Source organism: Myotis yumanensis, unplaced genomic scaffold (assembly GCF_028538775.1).
Source record: "Myotis yumanensis isolate MYYU_CA2020_CCGP unplaced genomic scaffold, mMyoYum1.0.hap1 SCAF_7, whole genome shotgun sequence".
Lineage (NCBI taxonomy): Eukaryota > Metazoa > Chordata > Mammalia > Chiroptera > Vespertilionidae > Myotis > Myotis yumanensis.
The window spans coordinates 3365891-3385105 of NW_027223758.1; the positions used below are offsets into that span (position 1 = coordinate 3365891).

Genomic DNA, 19215 nt, shown 5'->3' on the forward strand with positions numbered 1-19215 from the left:
TCCGCGCCCGCACTCACCTACTCGGAAAGGCTCGTCACTTCCGGGGCCGCTGCCGCGGCGAACTACTTCCGGGGGCCGGCCCGGACTGCGCACGCGCAGCGCCTCCCCGCGGGCATCCCGCCGCAGACTGTCCGCCGGCGCGGTGCGGTTTCCCTCCGGCCTCCGAGCCCCTTCTCAGGACCCTCGGCTCCATCATCCTGTCTCTCCTCCGTCGTCCTCGATCAGGGTGTGGTCTCGGGTGACCTCACCGGCCGCTCCCCGTCACATACCTGACCTTCACTCTGGCCGGAGCTCCCAGCGAGGGGGTCCGCGCGGGGTAGCGGACAGTGCAGAGTCCTGGGGTCAGCTCCCCGCCCCCGTGGGTCGTCAGACTTTACAGGACAGCCTGCCCGAGGTGGCCCGCTGGACACTACCCAGGTAACAGGTTTCCCAGGAGGGTGACTCAACGTGGAGACAGACACCTGGGTCCAGGTACAAGTCATGGAGCATCCCATTAACGTCACGAACACTCACTTTTTAGAGTGACTTTTGAAGGACCAGTTTATTAATTACACCAAAAGCATAAACAATTTATACGCCAAACTCCACCGGCTGGAAAAAAACACACAATAAAGATGATCTCCAAAATAAAAGTCCTGTGCTCACAGATGAGTTTGACCTGTTCAATTAGAAATGAAGTAATGGCTAAAAATGTTTAAATGTAAATGAAAATGGTCTTCCATTTGTGCAATTCTGAGTGGGTGCCCAATATTCAAATATATACTAGTATATGCTGGCAAACTCAGGCCACTTGGGCTTCCCCGGAGGTCCTGGCGACCATGCACACCCTGCCGTGATTCCCGATTCTCCGCACGAGGTCTAAGTACTTTCCACACCTGTGGTTCCAGAACAAACCCCAGTGGGCGCTGAGCTTTTGCACACCAATATGAATTTGTTGGCACTTCTGAAAATTGTGATCACTTTCCAAGTTTGAGACCTGCTGGGTGTCAGGGACAACAGGAGGCAGGACGAGCACCCATTTCCAAGTCTTCTGCTGCATCTCACTGACCTGTAGAAGTAGTCATAAAAAACAAAGCGCCACCCATCACACTGCACAAACAGTCCATCTTAGCCTAAGCTTTTGCAAACATTCATATCACAGAAGAGAAAGTATTACACAGCTAACGACAACGAATTGCTGGCATCACTTTTTCCCTATAATGTCACATAAACACGGACAGCACATTAAATCGTTTGGGAACCGTTTTCCTGCCAATGGCCATTTGGGTATTTATAACATCATTCACAGGCCATGCAAAATTATCAACTTAAAAATTAGCCTGCTATATTTGGTCAAACATTTAATTAACTCATCCCTAATGCCTTGGCAGGGCCAGACCAAATGATTTCTCAGACTTTATACAGCCCTCGGGCGAGACGTTCCCCACCCCTGCATTAAATAAGCATTCTGTTATTACTCCTTAAATATATTAACACCAAAAATCAAGTATAAATAAGGAAATAAATGTACAAACTATTTCACAAAGTGCTTTTTAAAATATATACACAACATTCAAGAAATTCTTAATGTAAGACATTTCAGATTGAAGTTTCAGGATAACTTTCAAGTGTCCTTTTCTTTAAAAAAAAGTGTTCATTAAAAAAAGCCAACCCTACACACATAAAAGGAATATTCCCAGGATGGCAAGAAATAAAAATAACCTAGTTTCACGGTTATCTAAAATGTTTAACATTTTCAATGGGAAATTTTAGTTCCTGATTGAGTCTACAAATTAGATCTATGACAACTGTCAGGAAAGAACAAAACAAATCAAGGGAGATGACATTGCTAATGCCTGTGTCATTTAGCAAATAAGAGCTCTCATCTCAGTCATTGAATATAGATATATATTTTTAAGCCCTTACCAGTGTCTAGGGTTTTTTAAAGCCAATACCAGTATACCTATAAAATAAACGCTTCTATCTTAGTATATCTGATGTATCAAGAATTTGATATTTTTTGTATTTTCTTGGTTGTTCTTGGAAATGTCAGCATTCATCCAAAGATGTTTTTAAAGGATTCACAGTAAAAGTAGATATTACCCAAGTAAATATTGACAACATGTCAGTATTACTTAGTGAAATGTAGGATTTTTCCTCTGACCAGACTTTTCCAAGTGAGCTGTCTATAGTGCTTGCCCAGAATTTAAATAGGATTTAAAGTCCTGGGAATGTAAAAATTATTCACATTTCTCTAAGTGAAAACTTTCCTTTTCACTAGGAACACCACAATACCCTCAGTGGGGTTCTTTTTAAAATTTAGTTGTAAATTTTAGATGTCCCTAAAACAGCGGTTCTCAACCTGTGGGTCACGACCCCTTTGGCGGTCGAACAATCCTTTCACTGGGGTCGCCTAAGACCATCCTGCATATCAGATATTTACATTACGATTCATAACAGTAGCAACGTTACAGTTATGAAGTAGCAACGAAAATAATTTTATGGTTGGGTCACAACATGAGGAACTGTATTTAAAGGGCCAGAAGGTTGAGAACCACTGCCCTAAAAGAAAAGCAACGCTTGCTTGGAGATGTGAACAAGCAGGTCGTGGAAGAAATAACATAAAACGAACAACTTGCCAACTGTGTGGAAAGTTTGGTGTCACTATTTTAAGCTATAAATTTAGAATGGGGCACATTTACTATTCAAACCCCCAAAATGACCATCAGGTAAACATGGGCCGGAGCCCAAGCCCTGTCAGAGCACCTCCTCTCTGCGCGTTGGCGCTGCCTCCTGGGGTTGGGCTAAAGGTGGCTGCCTTCGTGGACTCATATCTGCAACAGTCATTGATCTCGCTTTACTTTTTAAAAGGAGAGCATGTAGCTTTTTGGATAGATGGGATCAGCGAGAGAGGCAATGAGCTCCGGGAGGTCCTGGGCAGTTCGCAGCCTCTCCACGTGACACATATGTAGTCTTTAACAGAAACAGACCCAAGACACAGACAACGCCCCGCCCCACCAAGGCCCGGGAAGAGGCTGCACCCAGGGCCGCGTGAGCAGGTCCAGCTGCGGGGTCACCAGTGAGACAGGTTTACAACCCACCTTACCCTGCGTGAGGAGAGCTGGACCTAAGGTCTGTTTATACGATACACTGACTATGGCATCTTGTAGATTCCCATCGCTGGGCACAGAATACTCTGATGGCAAGAGGACCCTAAAGCTAGCTAGAAACATCGACGTCTCCATTCACCATGTGGACATGATACTATACACAGCACCAGGTACGTCACACCATCAGCGCGCAGTCCCAAGCCTCCGGCACACTCGGCGTCATACCCAGCATGAAATGTGCACACTTCACATGCGACACGTGTGGGGCGAGGGGGAACCGACGGGCCACAGTTTGTCAGAACCGCCACAGGTCGGTCCACGCCGGCGGACACACCACTACAAGGCTCCACCAAGAACGCTGTCCCTTACTGCTGGTAATTTCCATACTGGCCCTGCAAGAGACCAGGGCAGAGATTATACCCAGACACAAGTAGAAGCCCCCACCCCGGCTAATGTGCGGGATGAGACAAGGAAGGTGTGACAGGCAAACAAGCGGACAGGGCAGTCACTGGCTTTCCCAGGAGAGAGGGCCCCTCTGGTTGTCTGAGCCAGCCCTTGGCCCCCTAGGACCTCTTTCTAGCACTCTCTGCCCGGCTCCATCCTGGCCCCCAAGCAGCATCCAGCTCTGTGGGATGAGACCCAAGCTCTAAAAGTGTGGCCATCAGTGTCTAGTTGCCGTGACCCCAGCATGCAGAGGGAAGGGCACACGTGAGCCTCTGCGGCAGGAGAGAATGCCAGACTCCAAGTGAGTTGACGGTGCACAAAACCAGCAGTCTGATCAGGGTGAGCTGCACATCCAGGTAATTTTTAAAACCTTACCGGGTCAGAGAATAACACCCTGGAAGACGGCTGGTTCACCTCACTATTCGTGACCACAGAAGAACCTGTTATGTTTTGACAGACATGCAGACCTACGTGTGGGGAAACATCTAGAAAGCTTGCCTGCTCGTAGCCGTACGGCCGCTGCTGCTGCGCGGACGGGCCGGTCTGTGACGTCCTGTAGCTCCCATACTGTTGGCCTTGTCCTTGCTGGTAGCTGGAATACTGTGAGGGGGCTCCCTGGGCCGGCCCTGGGAACACAGCAGCCATGAGGCCACCCCACCACGCCCTGTCCCCTGGAAAGCTCCAGACAGCAGACCCAGGTCTCCTGGGCAAATCTGCGTAGCGAGCGCGCTCAGCAGGCCGAGCTGCTGTCCAGTACCCCGCCTGCTGCCCCAAGAGCTTCATGTCATGGTGGTCACTGTGGCCCATGTGAGTTCACAGCAACCAGTGAACACACATACAAAAGGCAGTGGAAACTAAGCTCTGGGGAGAATTCAGAGAGGCTGGGGGAGGACAGCATCATGGTCCCAGAAATAAGCAAATGTTCAGAACACAAAGGACAGGGCACAGCAGCCAACGCTGGGACGACGTGAACAACAAAATAAACAAGCCCTGAATGACAGCCCAACGTGTGAGACTAACATCCACGCCACCTCATACAAATAATGACTTCTTTCTGTTTTGCGGATTTTTATCTGGCTTTTCTATTTCTATATTTGGGGGGGGGGGGGGTGTTGCTTTCCCTTTAAAGGAATTTAGAGATTTAGTTTGTTATATTTCTCTCACTCTCTTTCTTATGAATACAGGCATTTACATGGCAGCATTTCATATAGTATGAAATTCTTTATATTTTCATGGTAAAATATTCTGTAATTTTTGTATAGCATTTCTTCCCTGACCCCCGGGTGTAACTTAAGAGAATTTTTAACATTCTTCATTGTTGTTTATTATTTAGTTACATTCTTGCTATATGTGTGTGTGTGTGTGTGTATGAATACTTTTTTAAAAATTAATTTTAGAGAGGAAGGGAGAGGGAGAGAGATAGAAACATCAATGATGAGAATCATCGATCGGCTGCCTCCTGCACTGGGGATCGAGTCCAGAACCCAGGCATGTGCCCTGACAGGGAATCGAACCAGTGACCTCTTGGTTCCTGGATCGATGCTCAAACAACTGAGCCATTCCAGCCAGGCCTTGTTACATAGTTTTAGTGTTACTGCATTGTAGTCTGAAAATGTGCTACATAGAATTCTTTATATTCACAAATTCACTTTTTTGCATTTTCTCCATGTGACTGATTTTTGTGACATTTCTGTATTAACTAAAAATAAAGTGCCCCTGGGGGCTGACCACGAAGTCGTCTTTGTATAAATGGTGATTAATGACTCAGTGGAGGAGGAGATAGATCTTCCCGACAGAATTCTAAACAATCCATGTAGACCCCCTAGAGCAGAGGTCCTCAAACTACGGCCCACGGGCCACATGCAAATACAAATATTGTATTTGTTCCCGTTTTGTTTTTTTGCTTCAAAATAAGATATGTGCAGTGTGCATAGGAATTTGTTCATAGTTTTTTTTTAAACTATAGTCCGGCCCTCCAACGGTCTGAGGGACAGTGAACTGGCCCCGTTTAAAAAGTTTGAGGACCCCTGCCCTAGAGTGTGGCCTGCACTCGGGGACTCCCTCCCAAATATTACAGAAGGGGGAGGGAGCAGCTGTAACTGGACAGATGCCCCCTGACCCAGTGACCGAGATCAGCATGGAGGCGTCATGCTGACAGGAGGTGACAAGGGCACCTCACCTCTGTGGTCTTTCCAAAGCCCACAGCCCAGTGTCATCCCAAGGAAAGAGGAGAGCCTGCTGGGCCCAGCTGGCTGGGGCATCGTCCCGCACACCAAGAACAGGTTGTGGGCGTGGGTTCCGGTCAGGACACAAACCTTGGTTTCGTGTTCGATTACCGGTCAGGGCGAGTATAGGAGGCCATCAATTGATGTTTCTCTCTCATATCAATGTTTCTCTCTCTCTCCCCCTTCTTCTTTCTAAAATCAAAAAAACATATCCACGGGTGAGGATTTAAAAAAAAACAACAAAAAACAAAGAGAAAGTCAGAGCGACTCTCCGAGCCCAGAGGAGCGTAAGGAGCCCAGAGGGTCCCGGGCAGAAAAGGACATTCAGGGAAAACTAGTGAGGTCTGAATCCCCTGTGGGTTTGGACCGCAGTGATGGACCGACATCGGCCTCTTAGTGTGACAGTCGCACGACAATAGGACTCTCCTCGCAGCTTTCCCACAACACACCCTAAACCACCCCGTCAAAGTGCAGGAGGCGTGTGCCGGGCAGCACTGCTGTGTGCTGCACGGGCAGTGCCCTCTTACCGTAGCCTGGCTGCTGGCCCGGGTAGCTCTGCTGGTTGGGGTACTGCTGCTGGTACCCCGCCTGCTGCTGGGCTGTGCCCTGCTGGTACCCCGCCTGCTGCTGGCTGTACTGCGAGTTCCCTGCAGAGTGGAGGAGACGCAGGTGATGTCTGCTGTTTGCCAGGGGCTGTCTAGGAACCTCACTTTCCCCACTTCTGACTTCCAGAGCAGGAAGCTGGCACTTGACACTGAGGCCACGCCATCCTGGGAGCTGATTGCTTCTCCTCTCTCGGGAGTGAGGGCAGCTGGCACCCACCCGAAAACCAACTGCGAGTATTTGCCCCCAAATCCACGCCTGGAGCGTCACTTGGTGGCTTGAAGGCAGCGGGTGTCTGCAGCAGGGGTGGGCAGGCGCTACAGCTCGGCCGGCAGATTCCCTAGCCGTCTCCCTCTTGGATCACCTGGTGCCAGGGCCTCCGGAGCCTGGCTTCCTGGTTCCCTGACCCTCCACACCGCTTTCCTGACCTGTGGTCCATCTCTAGGAGCATAAGTGTGGGTGGTCTGGGGTGAAGGGTGCGGAGATCTGAACGCCCTGCCGCCACCCAGGACCTGTTCCTGCACGTAGAACCCTGTGAAACCCACTAACCCACAAGCTGGCCTCGTCTGCCTCCTCCTTTGGTCTCTTGGCAAAGTCGGCATTTGGGGGCCGCTCTGCACACACAGCTTGTCACAGAGCAGAGTCTGGATGCCTGCGCCCCTGTGGCCAGCCCTCCTGCTTCATGACCGCACTAGGTGTGCGGGACCCAGGCCCCGCCTGCCCTCCCACTTCCAGAAGTCGACGCGGCCCCACAGAGCTCTGGCACTGCTCTAAGCGTGCCCGGTGCCTGCGAACCAGCATCTCAGTGGGGGCACACCACCCTCCCGCGTGGCACTGTGCTTACCGCCCTCATAGTAGTGCTGCGTGGACTCCTCGAAGGACCGGTCATAGCTCTGCTCCGAGTAGGATGACTGCTGATAGGCATAATCGCTGTGCCCTGCAAGCAGACGATGGCTGGCAGTCAGGGACCTAACCACCAGACACAGGGGCGGGGGCAGCCTGAGTCAGGTGGGCAGTGCCATGGGGTCGGGCAGTGGCCAGAGCCTGGCAGGATCAGTTCCTCACAGATGGAGCCCATGAAGGAGCCCACCACTGGTCCCTGTAAGTAGAACGCAGATGGCCACACGGCCCTCAGTGCCCTGAGTACTGACTACATTCAGTCTTGACACGCGGCAGGCATCATGGCCGTTGGCTGCCAACGTTGCTGCATGGCTGCCATCCGCCGTCTGCTCTGGGGAATCCCATCTGGGGTGCTGTGCCCCGCAGAGACCTTCATGCTATGTGGGGCCTGGCTAGCCCCGTGCTCATCTCCGCGACCCCAACCCGATCCTGCTGGCTTGCTGTCTGGGAGTCCTCCCCAGCCATCCCCTCCGACCACCATAAATGCCACCTGCCAAACCTGGGACTACTAAAGGTGACAGAGGGGACAACGAAGGGAAAATCCTCAGCGGGAATACGACTGATCAGCGGGGAGCCGAGTGTCATAAGACCGTCACCTTCCTGGAGGCGTTTCACAGGCCGCTGCGTCCCTCCCCTAAAGTAGCCACAGCTACCTGCTCAGTGTCCCACAGCTGGGCCTGCATCACTGCCTCTGGGGAAGAGAGATGAGCAGCCCGAGGAGGCAAGTGGCCGCGCAGGTGCCAGTCACTCAGGCACAGGGACTGGGACGCCGGGTGGGCGGGCGTGAAGGGTGGGTGTGGCGAGAGGCGTTTCGGGGGCTCACCGTCAGCGTAGTACTGCTGGCTGAGCGGCTCCGAGGCCGCCTGGCCGTGGCCGTACTGCTCGCCCCCGTAGTACTCCTCCTGGCCCAGGTACTGCTGGGACGAGCCTGCAGGTGGGTGGGCTGTGGGTGAACTTGGGGCCTCAGCCCCACGAACACCTCCTCGACGGGCCACAAATCGAGATGCCCCACCACAACACCCCCGGGGATACCGCGGCACTGCGCCGCACCGAGCCCTCTACACCTGACTGTCGCTTAGACATAGCTGCCCACCCCACTGCAGCCACACAGCCACCTGTGACCCCACTGAGCACTCCAGCCTCGTCCACCCCCTGTGAAGACACTGGCTTTCAAACTTCAATGTTTCGTGGCCCCCCTGGGCTCCAACCCGCAGCGTACTCCTTGTGCAATACCAAAAAACGCGTGGTTTCTCTCTCTCTCTCTCTCACACACACACACACACACACACACACAGCGTCCTCCCAGCCCTGGAAGGGAGCACATGGACTGCAGGCGCATGGCGGTACCTTGCTGGGAGGGCCGGTAAGGCGCCATGGGCCGCTGCCCCATCATGCTGCTCCCCTGCCCGCTCTGGCCCATCATGGCGATGGGCTGGCCCTGGTAGTGCTGGCTCCCGCCCTGCGCCGAGTTGTAGTGGGACGAGGCAGCCTGCTGATGCATCATGGACACTGGGCGACACGACAGACCCGAATAACCCCGAGAAGTTCCCAGGGCGGCACCTTACCCCCTGGCTCAGGCCCAAAGGTGCCCTTCTCCCAGGCAAGCTTTCCCTGTATCCCCGGGCTCCCCCTAGGGATGGTCTCCTCCCTTCCCTGTCACACTTCCTACCAGCGAACCTCGGCACCAACTCTCACCATGGTGACACTCAGAAGACGCCACAGGCTTCCAGGCCACCTGTCCTGCTCATGTCACCCTGCTCAGAGCTCTCACTCAGCAACACCCAACACAACGAATGTGAGCCATGTCAAGAGTGAAAAGAGCTCTAGCTGGTGTGGCTCAGTGAATAGAGAGTTGGCCTACAGACTGAAGGGTCCTGGGATCGATTCTGGTCGAGGGCACGAACTTCAGTTGCTGGCTCCTCCCCGGCCAGGGCCCTGGTCGGGGTGTATGTGGGAGGCAACCAATCTATATTGGTTCTCTGCCCCACTATGCCTCCCCCCCACCCAAGTGACCCCAGTCCTGTCCTCACATATATGTTTCTCTCTGACTTTCCCTCTCTCTTCCACTCTCTCTAAAAATCAATGGAAGAATATCCTCAGGTGAGGATTTAAAAAAAAAATGAAAAGAGCCCTAACTAACTGGTGTTGCTCACTTGTTAGAGCACTGGCCAGTGGACCAAAGGGTCGCAGGTTCAATTCCCGGTCAAGGGCATGTCCCTGGGTTACAGGTTTGATCCCCAGCCTGTGTCAGGGGCCCGTGTGGGAGGCAACCAATCAATGTGTCTTTCACATTGCTGTCTACCTCCGTTCCACTCTCTCTAAAAATCAATGGAAAAAATATTCTTGTGCGAGAATTAACAAAAAAAAAAAGAATGAAAAAAACACAGATGAAGTATGTCTTAGTAATAGACTTTATCTGACTTAATAGGTACAAAATATGATAATTTCCAGCATGTAATTACTACTAACACATTGAGTACGCCTCACACCCCCTTTTCTGGACTGAGCTCTGAAACCCACTGTTTGATACTCATGGGACACCTCAGTTTGGACCTGATGCTCCCTGAGTACTCAGCACCCCAAGGCCACCATGGACAGCCCAGCTCTGGGGGCCCCGCTAGGGAGAGCGCCCAGGCCCCCTGGCCACCCCTTTGCCCTTGTAGTTCTCTGCCCCACTATGCCTTCCCCCCACCCAAGTGAGCTGGGTCCTGTCCTCTCAGCAGAACCCAGGCACCCTCTGCAGAGCCTTCCTGGGTGCCGTGGGGAGCAGACTCGGCCCCCTAAAGCCGGGCACTACCTGACTTGTATTCACCAACCCCTGGCCCTGGGGAGCTCCAGGGGGGCAGCCCTCGGGACCCCTCCCCTCCTTAGCACTAGCCCGTGCCCAGCAGGGCAGCCTGTGTGTGACCTGAACACTTTGGAGGGACCCAGGGACAGGTGTGCACATGGGCTGGGCCGGGCGGGGTGTTACCTGGGTTGGACTGCATGTTGATGTTGGCCCGTGACACGTAGTTGCTGATGGCACCTTGGCCCTGCAAGGGCACACTCTGCGAGGAGGGTCCTGAGTGGCTGTAGCCGGGCCCCGAGCCGTGGCCGCTGCCAGACATGCTCATGGAGGTTGTGGGTAGCGTGCTCTGTGCCGTCTGCTGCAGGGTCACGTGGTTTGGACCTGCCAGGAGAGACGGTGAGGACGCCTTCAACCCATCTAAAGCCACCTGTGACGGCAGGCCGGGCTCTCTGCCTGACACCCCGGTTCCTCGGGTAGATGCGCTGTGCCGTCACTAACAGGTCCCAGTGGCCAGCAACAGTTCTGCTGCAGACAGGAGCACTTCCATTCTCGTCAGGGAACCCACGGAATCTACGCTGTGAGTCGAAGTGGCTCTAACCTCAGGTGCAAATCACAGCAGGAGAACCGGAACGAGGTGTCATTCTCTGCGTGTCACCCCGGGCCCCTGCACCTGGCACTGCAGCTGGCCCGCAGCCAGGAACTCTGGAGAGAGGGGTCTCCTTCGCGCTGTCCTGTGTGGCTACCTGGGAGCCTGCATTGGTGACACTGTTGCAAGAACCAACCGCAAACCCAAACCCCAAACCAGGGTGCTCACCATTGCCGATCTGGCCCTGCATGAGGGAGGCGGGGGGCAGGCCAGTGCTGATGGCATCACTGAGGCTGCCCTGGGAGTGCAGGCCCTGGCTGGCGCCGCTCTGGGACAGCGCTCCGGGGCCCAGGTTCATGTTCTGGGTGGGCGGCTGTGGGCAACAGGAGGTTATGGGGAGGAAGGTCAGTTCTGATAATGACCACCAACCAACAGCCACTGCAGGGACTTGTCCAGCTGACTTCCCTTATAATGGGAGGACCTGCCCCTTCTCACTCCCTGTTGGTGACCTTGGCTATGCCAGGTAAGACCTCAGACCTCTGCTCCCTCGCTGGCGGTCTGAGGCAGTGCCTGACTGTGCTGGGCAGGATGGGAGCCGCCCCCGCCCCCTTGGCACTCACGGCGGGCAGCAGGGACTGCATGTTCTGGTTGGAGTCCGCGATCGTGGCCAGGTAGACCAGGTTCCGGTGCAAGATCTGCTGGTACCTGCATGCGAGGGGCGTGTGGTAAGCAGGGGAGCCCACAGGCCAACCCAAAGCAAAGTTCACCCAGGACAGCTTGCCCTGCATCCCGCCCGGGGACACTGACTCCACAGGACACCTGGGGACAGGGCAAGCAGCAGAGTGCTCTGCAGTCCCAGATGGGCCAGGTGGGGAGTGGGTGCCCGTCCAACGACAAAACGCTGCAAAAACCTCAAGGTGGTGGTCAAGGAGGATGTGCCACCTGGCTTCTTCAGAGACGGGGTGCGGGCAAGCCCTCGCAGATGCCCCTAGCTAATGCGATCCTCTATGCCCGAGGAGGTGCTGGGAGGGATGCCCAGGGGTGTGACGGCCACTCACACATGTCTCCCTCCAGGTAGCTCTGATGCCCAGTGTATGCACCTACTCTGTGTCCGGCCCTGGAGGTCTTACCTGGATGGAGCCCACTTTCCCCCGGTGTGTTCTCCAACTGCTCACAGAGGTGCCAGCAGTGTCTGGCCGGGGCCTCCCCAGCGGCCCTCTCTCCTCCCACACTTCCATTTCCCTTCAAATGTCCCATACCTCTCTGGGGAGCAACCTGGGGGACAATGCGGTCACCCTCAAGGGGTGCTGCTCAGTGGCTTAGGTGACCTCCACCGCCCAATGCGCCCAGGCCACTCAACACCCCCAATGGAGGCCTTTCCAGCGCTGGGCAGAGCCTGTACCACTGATAGCTGAGCTGGGGGAGGGGTCACTCACTGGGCACACTCGGCCGTTTTGCCCTTGCTCTGATGGTCCAGGATGCACTGTATCAGGTGGTGGTTCTCATCCAGCATCTGAGGGAGAAGCAGATGTGAGCGCAGGACGTGGGTGCATCTACAGTGCCTGCTGGAGGTTAGGGGGTGAGGGCTCAGTCGCTGACTAGATGTGACAATACCTGCTGTCAGCATTCTGTGTACACATTGCCACTCACGTGTATAACCTCAGCCAGCAGGGCTGAGCCCTTTCCACAGCCTCATGCGAAGCACACAGCCCCCACCTCCCCAGGGGCAGGTCCCAAGTTCTCTCATCACCTGCAGATGGGATTCCAGTCCCCAGGACGCCCCCCATCTTGGGCCCCAGAGCATGGTGTATCTGTCCAGCTAGGGTGTGTTAAAAATCTACACCAGGGACTGGGGACCCTAAGATCTGTCTGGAGGGTGTGAAGTCCACACAGGCCAGCCACACAGCCGTCCCTCCCAGGGGAGGCAGCTCGTATCCCCACAGAGCATCACAAAGACCTACAAGAGCCACCTCTTCAGGACGGCCACTGGGGACAGCAGCTGGGAGACCCAGGAGGAGGTGATGGAAGGAGCCGGAGAGGGAGGATGGCCTAATGGGATGGTAGGAGGAGAGGGCTGTGTGGCAGGTACTGTCAGGTGCAATGTCCAGTGAGCACACAGGACGGCCAGCGGGCGGACCCAGGGGCACCATTCTCTGCCTGGATGTGAAGAGATGGAGAAGCACACGGCTCATTCACGGCTGTCCATGCAGGAACCTCCCTGCTTGGGAGGGAGCAGCATAACAGCCCACAGCAAGCCACTTCCAATAGAAAGGCCTTTGTCCAAAGACTATCGCCAAAGGAAAAGCCTTTTGTTTCCACCAGGTTGTGCCCAGTCATCTGGTCCCAGTGGTTCCTCCAGACAGGCTCAGCTCTGCTGGCCCCTGAACGGTAAGGCCCTGCAGCGAGGGAACAGAGGGGCCCACCTACCTGCCACTGCCCTGGCACCCCAGCACAGGGTCCCAGCGCCACTCCCTCACTGTGCAACATGGCCACCTAACTGGTCTCTGATAGTGGACCCTACTCCTATGGAGCCTTGGGCCCAAACTGCCCCTGGAGAAGAGATAGGGGCTGGGCCCCACCACGCTGCAGGGCCACGGTCAGCTGCCCTCTCTGCCCCTCAGCCTCCAAGTCCTCAGGGCTGGTTCCTCTTGCTTTAATTTTTTAAAAAATATTTTTTTATTGATTTCAGAAAGGAAAGGAGAGGGAGAGAGAGAAACGTCAATGATGAGAATCACTGGTTGACTGCCTCATGCACGCCCCTCACTGGACATGCAACCTGGGCATGTACCCTGACCGGGAATGAAACCGTGGCCTCCTGATTCATAGATCGATGCTTAACCACTGAGCAACACCAGCCAGGCTGATTTTTATTCACATTACAACTTCCTCCTCCCCTGGCTTTCCCACTATGTCCCCACTGTGGAGGTGGTACCCCAAGTACATCAATTCTCACGTTGACCCAGCAGCCAGCCAACATGGGGAGCCACCAGAGGGCGCTGTGAGCCCAAAGCTGCCTGCCACGCTCACCTGGGGACAGGTGAAGGGTGCTCAAACAACAGGAAAAGGCATTCTGGTCATTCACACATTGTGACTCTTTTCTCCAGATCAGTTAACAAAAGGAAACAACTGGAACAGAGCTTCCTTTCCCTGGAAGGCTCCACGCCTCCAGGCAAGAATTCTCTCCCAAGGACACACAGTGCGTTAAGTACTGAAACCTTTTCTGCACCCATGTCCACTTCAGGTGTGGGGGGAGCTAAATGGGCGATGCTGGAAAGCCTGCAGTTATGGAAGAACCTGTAAGATGTTAAGCAGCATTATAAACGATTTTTGTAGTCTCTAAAGGCATGAGAAAATGTTACAAAATACTAAGAGAGAGAGAGAGAGAAACAAAGAAAGAAGTAGGACACAGAATATTGTCTCAGCTAAGTTAAAAACACTCAGGAAGCCCTAGCCCATTTGGCTTAGTGGATAGAGCATCGGCCGGCCGACCAAAGAGGTCCGGCAGGCTCCTCCCTGGCCCGGGCCCTGGATGGGGTGCATGCAGGAGGCAACCAATCGATGTGCTTCTTTCACATCGATGTTTCTCCCTGTCTTTCCCTCTCTCTCTTTAAAATAAAAAAGAAAGAAAGAAAAAAAATCAATGGAAAAATATCCTAGGGTGAGGATTAACAAAAATAAAACAAACAAATAAAAAAACACTCAGGAAAAAAGTCCAGAACATGTTGGTGAAAGGGCCAAGTCGGTGATTGCTGCACCGCAACCCCTCGGCCCACCCCAGTGAGTTAGGGACAGAAAAGGCAAACACTCATAGGGACGAAGGGGACAGGGCTGAGACAGCTGAGCCATCAGCAGGATTCTAGAAGCAAATGGACTGGTGATAACTGGATCAGCAGACCCCAGGTGCTGCAAGTGACACTGTGCCACCCAGGGAGCCCACACTGGGGAACGCAGCAGGCTGAGGAGGCTGAGATCCCTGGACCTTCCCCACTGCTCACCTGGCAGGAAATGGGTAGGGAGGGCTCGGGAGGGAGGGGGAAGGTGTCTCCAGGGAAATGAGGGTCGGGGAGGGAAGACAGGATAGAGGGCAGCACAGCATAGCCTCCTGAGCTCTGTGCACCACGTGAGGACAGTGGGAGAAGGCACCACCAAGAATCAAACCTTAGGCACCGCAACTTTGGACTTCCAGCCACGGCAACTGAGAAAGAAATGCCTGCTGTTTAAGTGCCTCATCTATAGCAGCTGGAGCCAGCGAAGACAGAGCCTAGAACTAAAAACATCTAAAAAGCGCCACTTGGTTTAGCGATGAGAAGGGCAAGAGGGTGTTGCTGGGAAGTGGAAAGACAGCACGAGGCGGATCACTCCGGACTTTTAACAACCGCAGCACCATGACTCTTCACGTGCAGGCGTGATATAGATCAGCACAGAATCTAACCTGGAAACAAGAAGTGAGGAGGGAAACCCTGGCTCTCGCTAGGCCACTACCCAGCTAAGGGGGTCCATCCCCACCCTCCCAGGGTGGGCCCAAGGACAGGAGTGAGGGGACAGTGCCCCCTCCCACCCCTGGGGAGAAAGCACTTTCAGTGACAACTGCCTAAAATGATCAATTAGCCAAGTGAAGGGAGGCTTGGAGTCCCCAAGCCATTTGCAGCCATGGGGACAGCTCTAATTTTTGAAAATAGCCAATGTACCTTCCTTACCGAATTAGCCCACATTCTGGAAGGCAACAAGTTTCACATCTAACAGAGCCCAGAGAGCCCGCTCCCCACCCCGACCCCCGACACGGACAACAGAGCAGGACTGGCCTGATTTTGACGTCTTCCTGGCTCTCAGACCTTGGGCATGGCACCTGCCCTCGCTGGTCTCACTTTCCTATTCCCAACCCACATGGCAAACACCCAGATGCCCACCTGCCTATCAGCTCTGTCCTGTTCCCATGGAACTGTCTCCCCTGCACAAGGTGCTGGCACAGAAGGACAAGACTGCAGAGAAAACCAATACAAACAGTAACAATGAAACTTAAATTGATTGATTGATTTCAGAGAGGGGAGAGAGGGAATGAGAGATAGAAACATCAATGATGAGAGACAATCATTGATGGGCTGCCTCCTGCACGCCCCACACTGGGGATAGAGCCACAACCTGGGCATGTGCGGTGACCGGGAATCGAACCCTGACCTCCTGGTTCACAGGTAAATGCTCAACCACTCACCTACAGCGGCTGGGTGAAATTTAAATTTATTAAGCAACTACCTGTGCCAAGGAGCAAGGAGGCACCTGCATGCCAGCCAAGGCCTTGTGCCCAGGGGCCCCTCCAAGGAACCCAAACCCAGCCTCACAGTCCAGGGAGATGGCTAGTGGTGTCGGGAGCACAGCACTGGACAGCAGGGGCTCCCTGGTCCCGAACCAGTGAAGATGAAGAGCTGCAAAGGGCAGGTCCTGGCCTGCAGGCCACTGGACTTTGCTGGGACACTGCCCATCTCCACCTCACGGTCCCCTATGGCTCTCACCAAAGCGCAGTTCCACCTGCATCTCACGCTGCATCAAAACTGTCTTTGGTCACCACAGGCTACACCACCTTAACCCCCGCCCTGGCTCCCCAGATCAGCAGGCACTCCCTGCCCCTCTAATTTGCATCTCATGCCTGCTCCACGCAGACCATGGGCAGGACCATCTGCAACTCCCTGGATCTTCCAGACCCTTCCACCTCTGCTCCTCAGTTCTTCTGTCTGGAACACCCCTCCTCCACACAGCCTCTGTATTGCATTGAATTGTGATCCTCAGAATAGGTTGGATCTTAACCGCTGGGACCAGTAAATGTGACTTTCCTTGGAGACAGGGTCTTTGCAAACGTAGTGGAGTTCAGATAAATGAGGTCAGTCCAGATTCAGGTGGGTCCTAAATCCTATGACAAGTGTCCTTATGAGAAGAGGGAAATTTGGACACTTAGACACACAGAGAGGAGAGGCCACATGAGACAAAGACAGAGATGGGGTGATGCGTCCACACACCACGGAGCTTGGAGGACTGCCAGGAACCACCAGAAGCTCAGAGGAAAGCAAGGGACCGATCCTCCCCCAAAGCCCCAAACAGGAACCAACCCTGACTTCTAGCCTCCAGAACTGAGAAAATGTTTCCTGTTTTAAACCACCCCGTCTGTGGTAACCTGTTATGGCAGCCAAAAGAAACAAATACATCTACCTATCCCAAACACTTCCAGTGACATACCCAGTGTCATGGATGCTCTAGTATGTACTGGGCACTGACAGGCTGGGACTTTGCAAATAATTCAGTGACATGCAAACGTGGAAGCCCAAACAATGTGTCAAAATTCAGCACATGACTGCCAAAGGAGCATGAGGGAGGGGACATTTGAGTGGGGCCATGAAGGTTGAGTAGGAGTTTGCCTGGCAGAATCCTATGCAAATATGCTCTAAGGACAAGCTGTTTGGTTCCTGCTCCCTCACTACCAAGCAGCTTCTGAAAAACCCTGGCTTTTCTCAATGCTCTGAGCATGAGCACACGCTGTGGACACAGCTCATGTGAGTGTGGGTCACACACCTCTCATGGCCTTCTCAAACTGCAAGTAAAAGACCCCTGGGTACATAAATTCACTGTCAAAACACCAAGGTGAGTATACAGATGGCTGGCTCAATCAGGTCAAATCAGATGACAACTAATTTAGAAGACCCATTTCCAATGAGCAACAGTTTCCTTCTTTCTGATCTGATGTTCGGGAGCAGGGCTTTTGCCTGGAAAATTTGGGGAGCTTTACTAAGAAGAGAGTGCAAAGTGCCAATAACTGGATGAATGTTGAAGGCGAAAGTTGGCGTCTCTGCTCATCACACTTAAGGTCCAAGAGCCAGAGTGCCCGGAGGCCCTAGTGATTGCCGGTGTCTCTGAGCAAGCACTTGACGCTGCACCACGTCTTCCCACATCAGGTGTTATGGCTGGGCAAATCCTGGAGCCACTGTCTGGGTTCAACTCCTGGATCCATCACTAACCATCAGGCACTTAGCTTCCCTCTGTCTCAGTTTCCATATCTATAAAGTGAGAATGACAGTAACTACCACAAGGAATTAAATGAGTTAATATCTGCAAAGCCTTAGAGCAGTGCCTGGTATCAGTAAGCACCACCTAAGTGCGTAATAAACAAAAATGCCAGACTTTTAAGTCTGTATTTCTGCTGCTTTTCAACTAGCTTTTCCTGGTTAGAGTTTACTGAGACTCATCTCAGTAAACTGAGATGTTTACTGAGCCAAGCAGAGGGGTTCTTACACAGACAAGGTTCACAGATCCTGGCATCATCAAGAAGAGGGGCAGGGCACTGGGGTGAATGCCCTCAGGGAAAGAAAGGCTCCTGGGAACCAAGGAATACTGCTGTTAACCCCATGAAGTCCAAGCTTAGAAAGAAATAAGCAAAGCTACCAAAAACGTTGGAGAAACAGCAGAAAATACTAAATCTGAACTTCAAAATGTAAGGGTTTTGTTACAGTTGCCCCCAATTCCATGTAAACGTTATCTCTAGAAGATCACAAAGCGAATCTGTAAAGTTGCTGTTAGGTAAGGATGCTGGCCCCGGCGTCAGGCTGAGACACACTCTGACACGCGCATAAGGGCAGCAAAGCTTGGCCAGCAGGTCCACCCCGAGGGGTCCTGCACTCCTCAAAGGGCCGCGGATGAGCCTGAAGGCGAATGGCATCGCAAACTCGGGACGTGCCCCTTTGTGCTTCGGAGTGCCAGCACCTGATTGAGAGGTGAGTGTGGCCAGCTGTTGGGCCACCTCCACTCGCCAAGCTGGGCCCTGGGGCCAGGGGCCGCCCGCGGGGTTGCGCCACAGCCTTAGCCAGTCAGACGGAAACCCCTCCGCGCTTGGTGTGGCCCGGCGATTCCTGGCTTAGCCCACGACCCCCAACCCGCCGACACCATTTCGAGGGCGCCGGCCCAGCCGCCCTACGCCCCTGTCCGCGGCGCAGGGTGCCCGAAGGCGGCGAGTCCGCACTGCGCCCGGCTGGTCCGCGGACACGGCCCTTCGGACACCATCCCGAGGTCGCGCGGCCCCGCCGTCCAGCACCCCTACCCGCAGCCCCCGCCCATCTTGGCGCAGGCTGGTGGCGGGGCGCTCGTGGGGCCCGGCAGGGTGACGGCATCGGCTGCGCCCCGGCTTTGTTCGCGCCCCGCGCCCGCTGGCTGCCCACGTCCCGGCCCCGCGCGCGCACGGCCGCACTCCGCACCGCCCTCGGCCCGCGGGACCCCGCCTACCTTCTGGATAGTTTGCTGCGTGACCTCCCCTTTGCCTCTCGGCCGGGCGGACGCGAAGGCCACCGACATGGTCGCGGCGCGAGCTCAACACAAGATCATCGGGGTTTCTTCCCCCGCTGCGCTCGGCAGCCCAAGGTGTTCATTCTCTGCAGTCGCTGGGGGGTGGGGGCGCGGGGGAGCCCGTCGTGGGCTCGTCCGCCTCGCCGGTGCCGCTGCGCTGTCTGCGGGCCCACCGCCGCGCCCCCTCCCGCACCCCCGGTCCCCGAGGCCCAGCCCCACGCGTCGCCTCTTGGGGACCGACCCCCAGCCCCGCGCCCGGCC

The 19215-nt window shown here is 54.4% G+C and overlaps 1 protein-coding gene across 3 annotated transcripts; it reads right to left on the reverse strand.

Moving 5' to 3' along the window:
• Positions 1-522: 522 nt before the first annotated feature.
• Positions 523-19192, reverse strand: SS18L1 (SS18L1 subunit of BAF chromatin remodeling complex). 3 transcript variants are annotated; one of them, XM_070419664.1, is made up of 12 exons: positions 18895-19192; positions 17637-17675; positions 12072-12148; positions 11256-11340; positions 10864-11008; positions 10233-10430; positions 8609-8770; positions 8085-8189; positions 7206-7298; positions 6286-6405; positions 4032-4159; positions 523-3481 (listed from the first exon to the last, which is right to left on the reverse strand). In XM_070419664.1, the coding sequence occupies exons 1-12, from the start codon at positions 18961-18963 to the stop codon at positions 3455-3457; spliced, it is 1248 nt and encodes a 415-aa protein (XP_070275765.1). In that variant the 5' UTR covers positions 18964-19192; the 3' UTR covers positions 523-3454. The 3 variants fall into 3 exon arrangements, with proteins under 3 accessions (XP_070275765.1, XP_070275764.1, XP_070275766.1); XM_070419663.1 differs by lacking the exon at positions 17637-17675 and adding an exon at positions 12597-12792 and having other exon boundaries at positions 18895-18943; XM_070419665.1 differs by lacking the exon at positions 17637-17675.
• Positions 19193-19215: the final 23 nt, after the last annotated feature.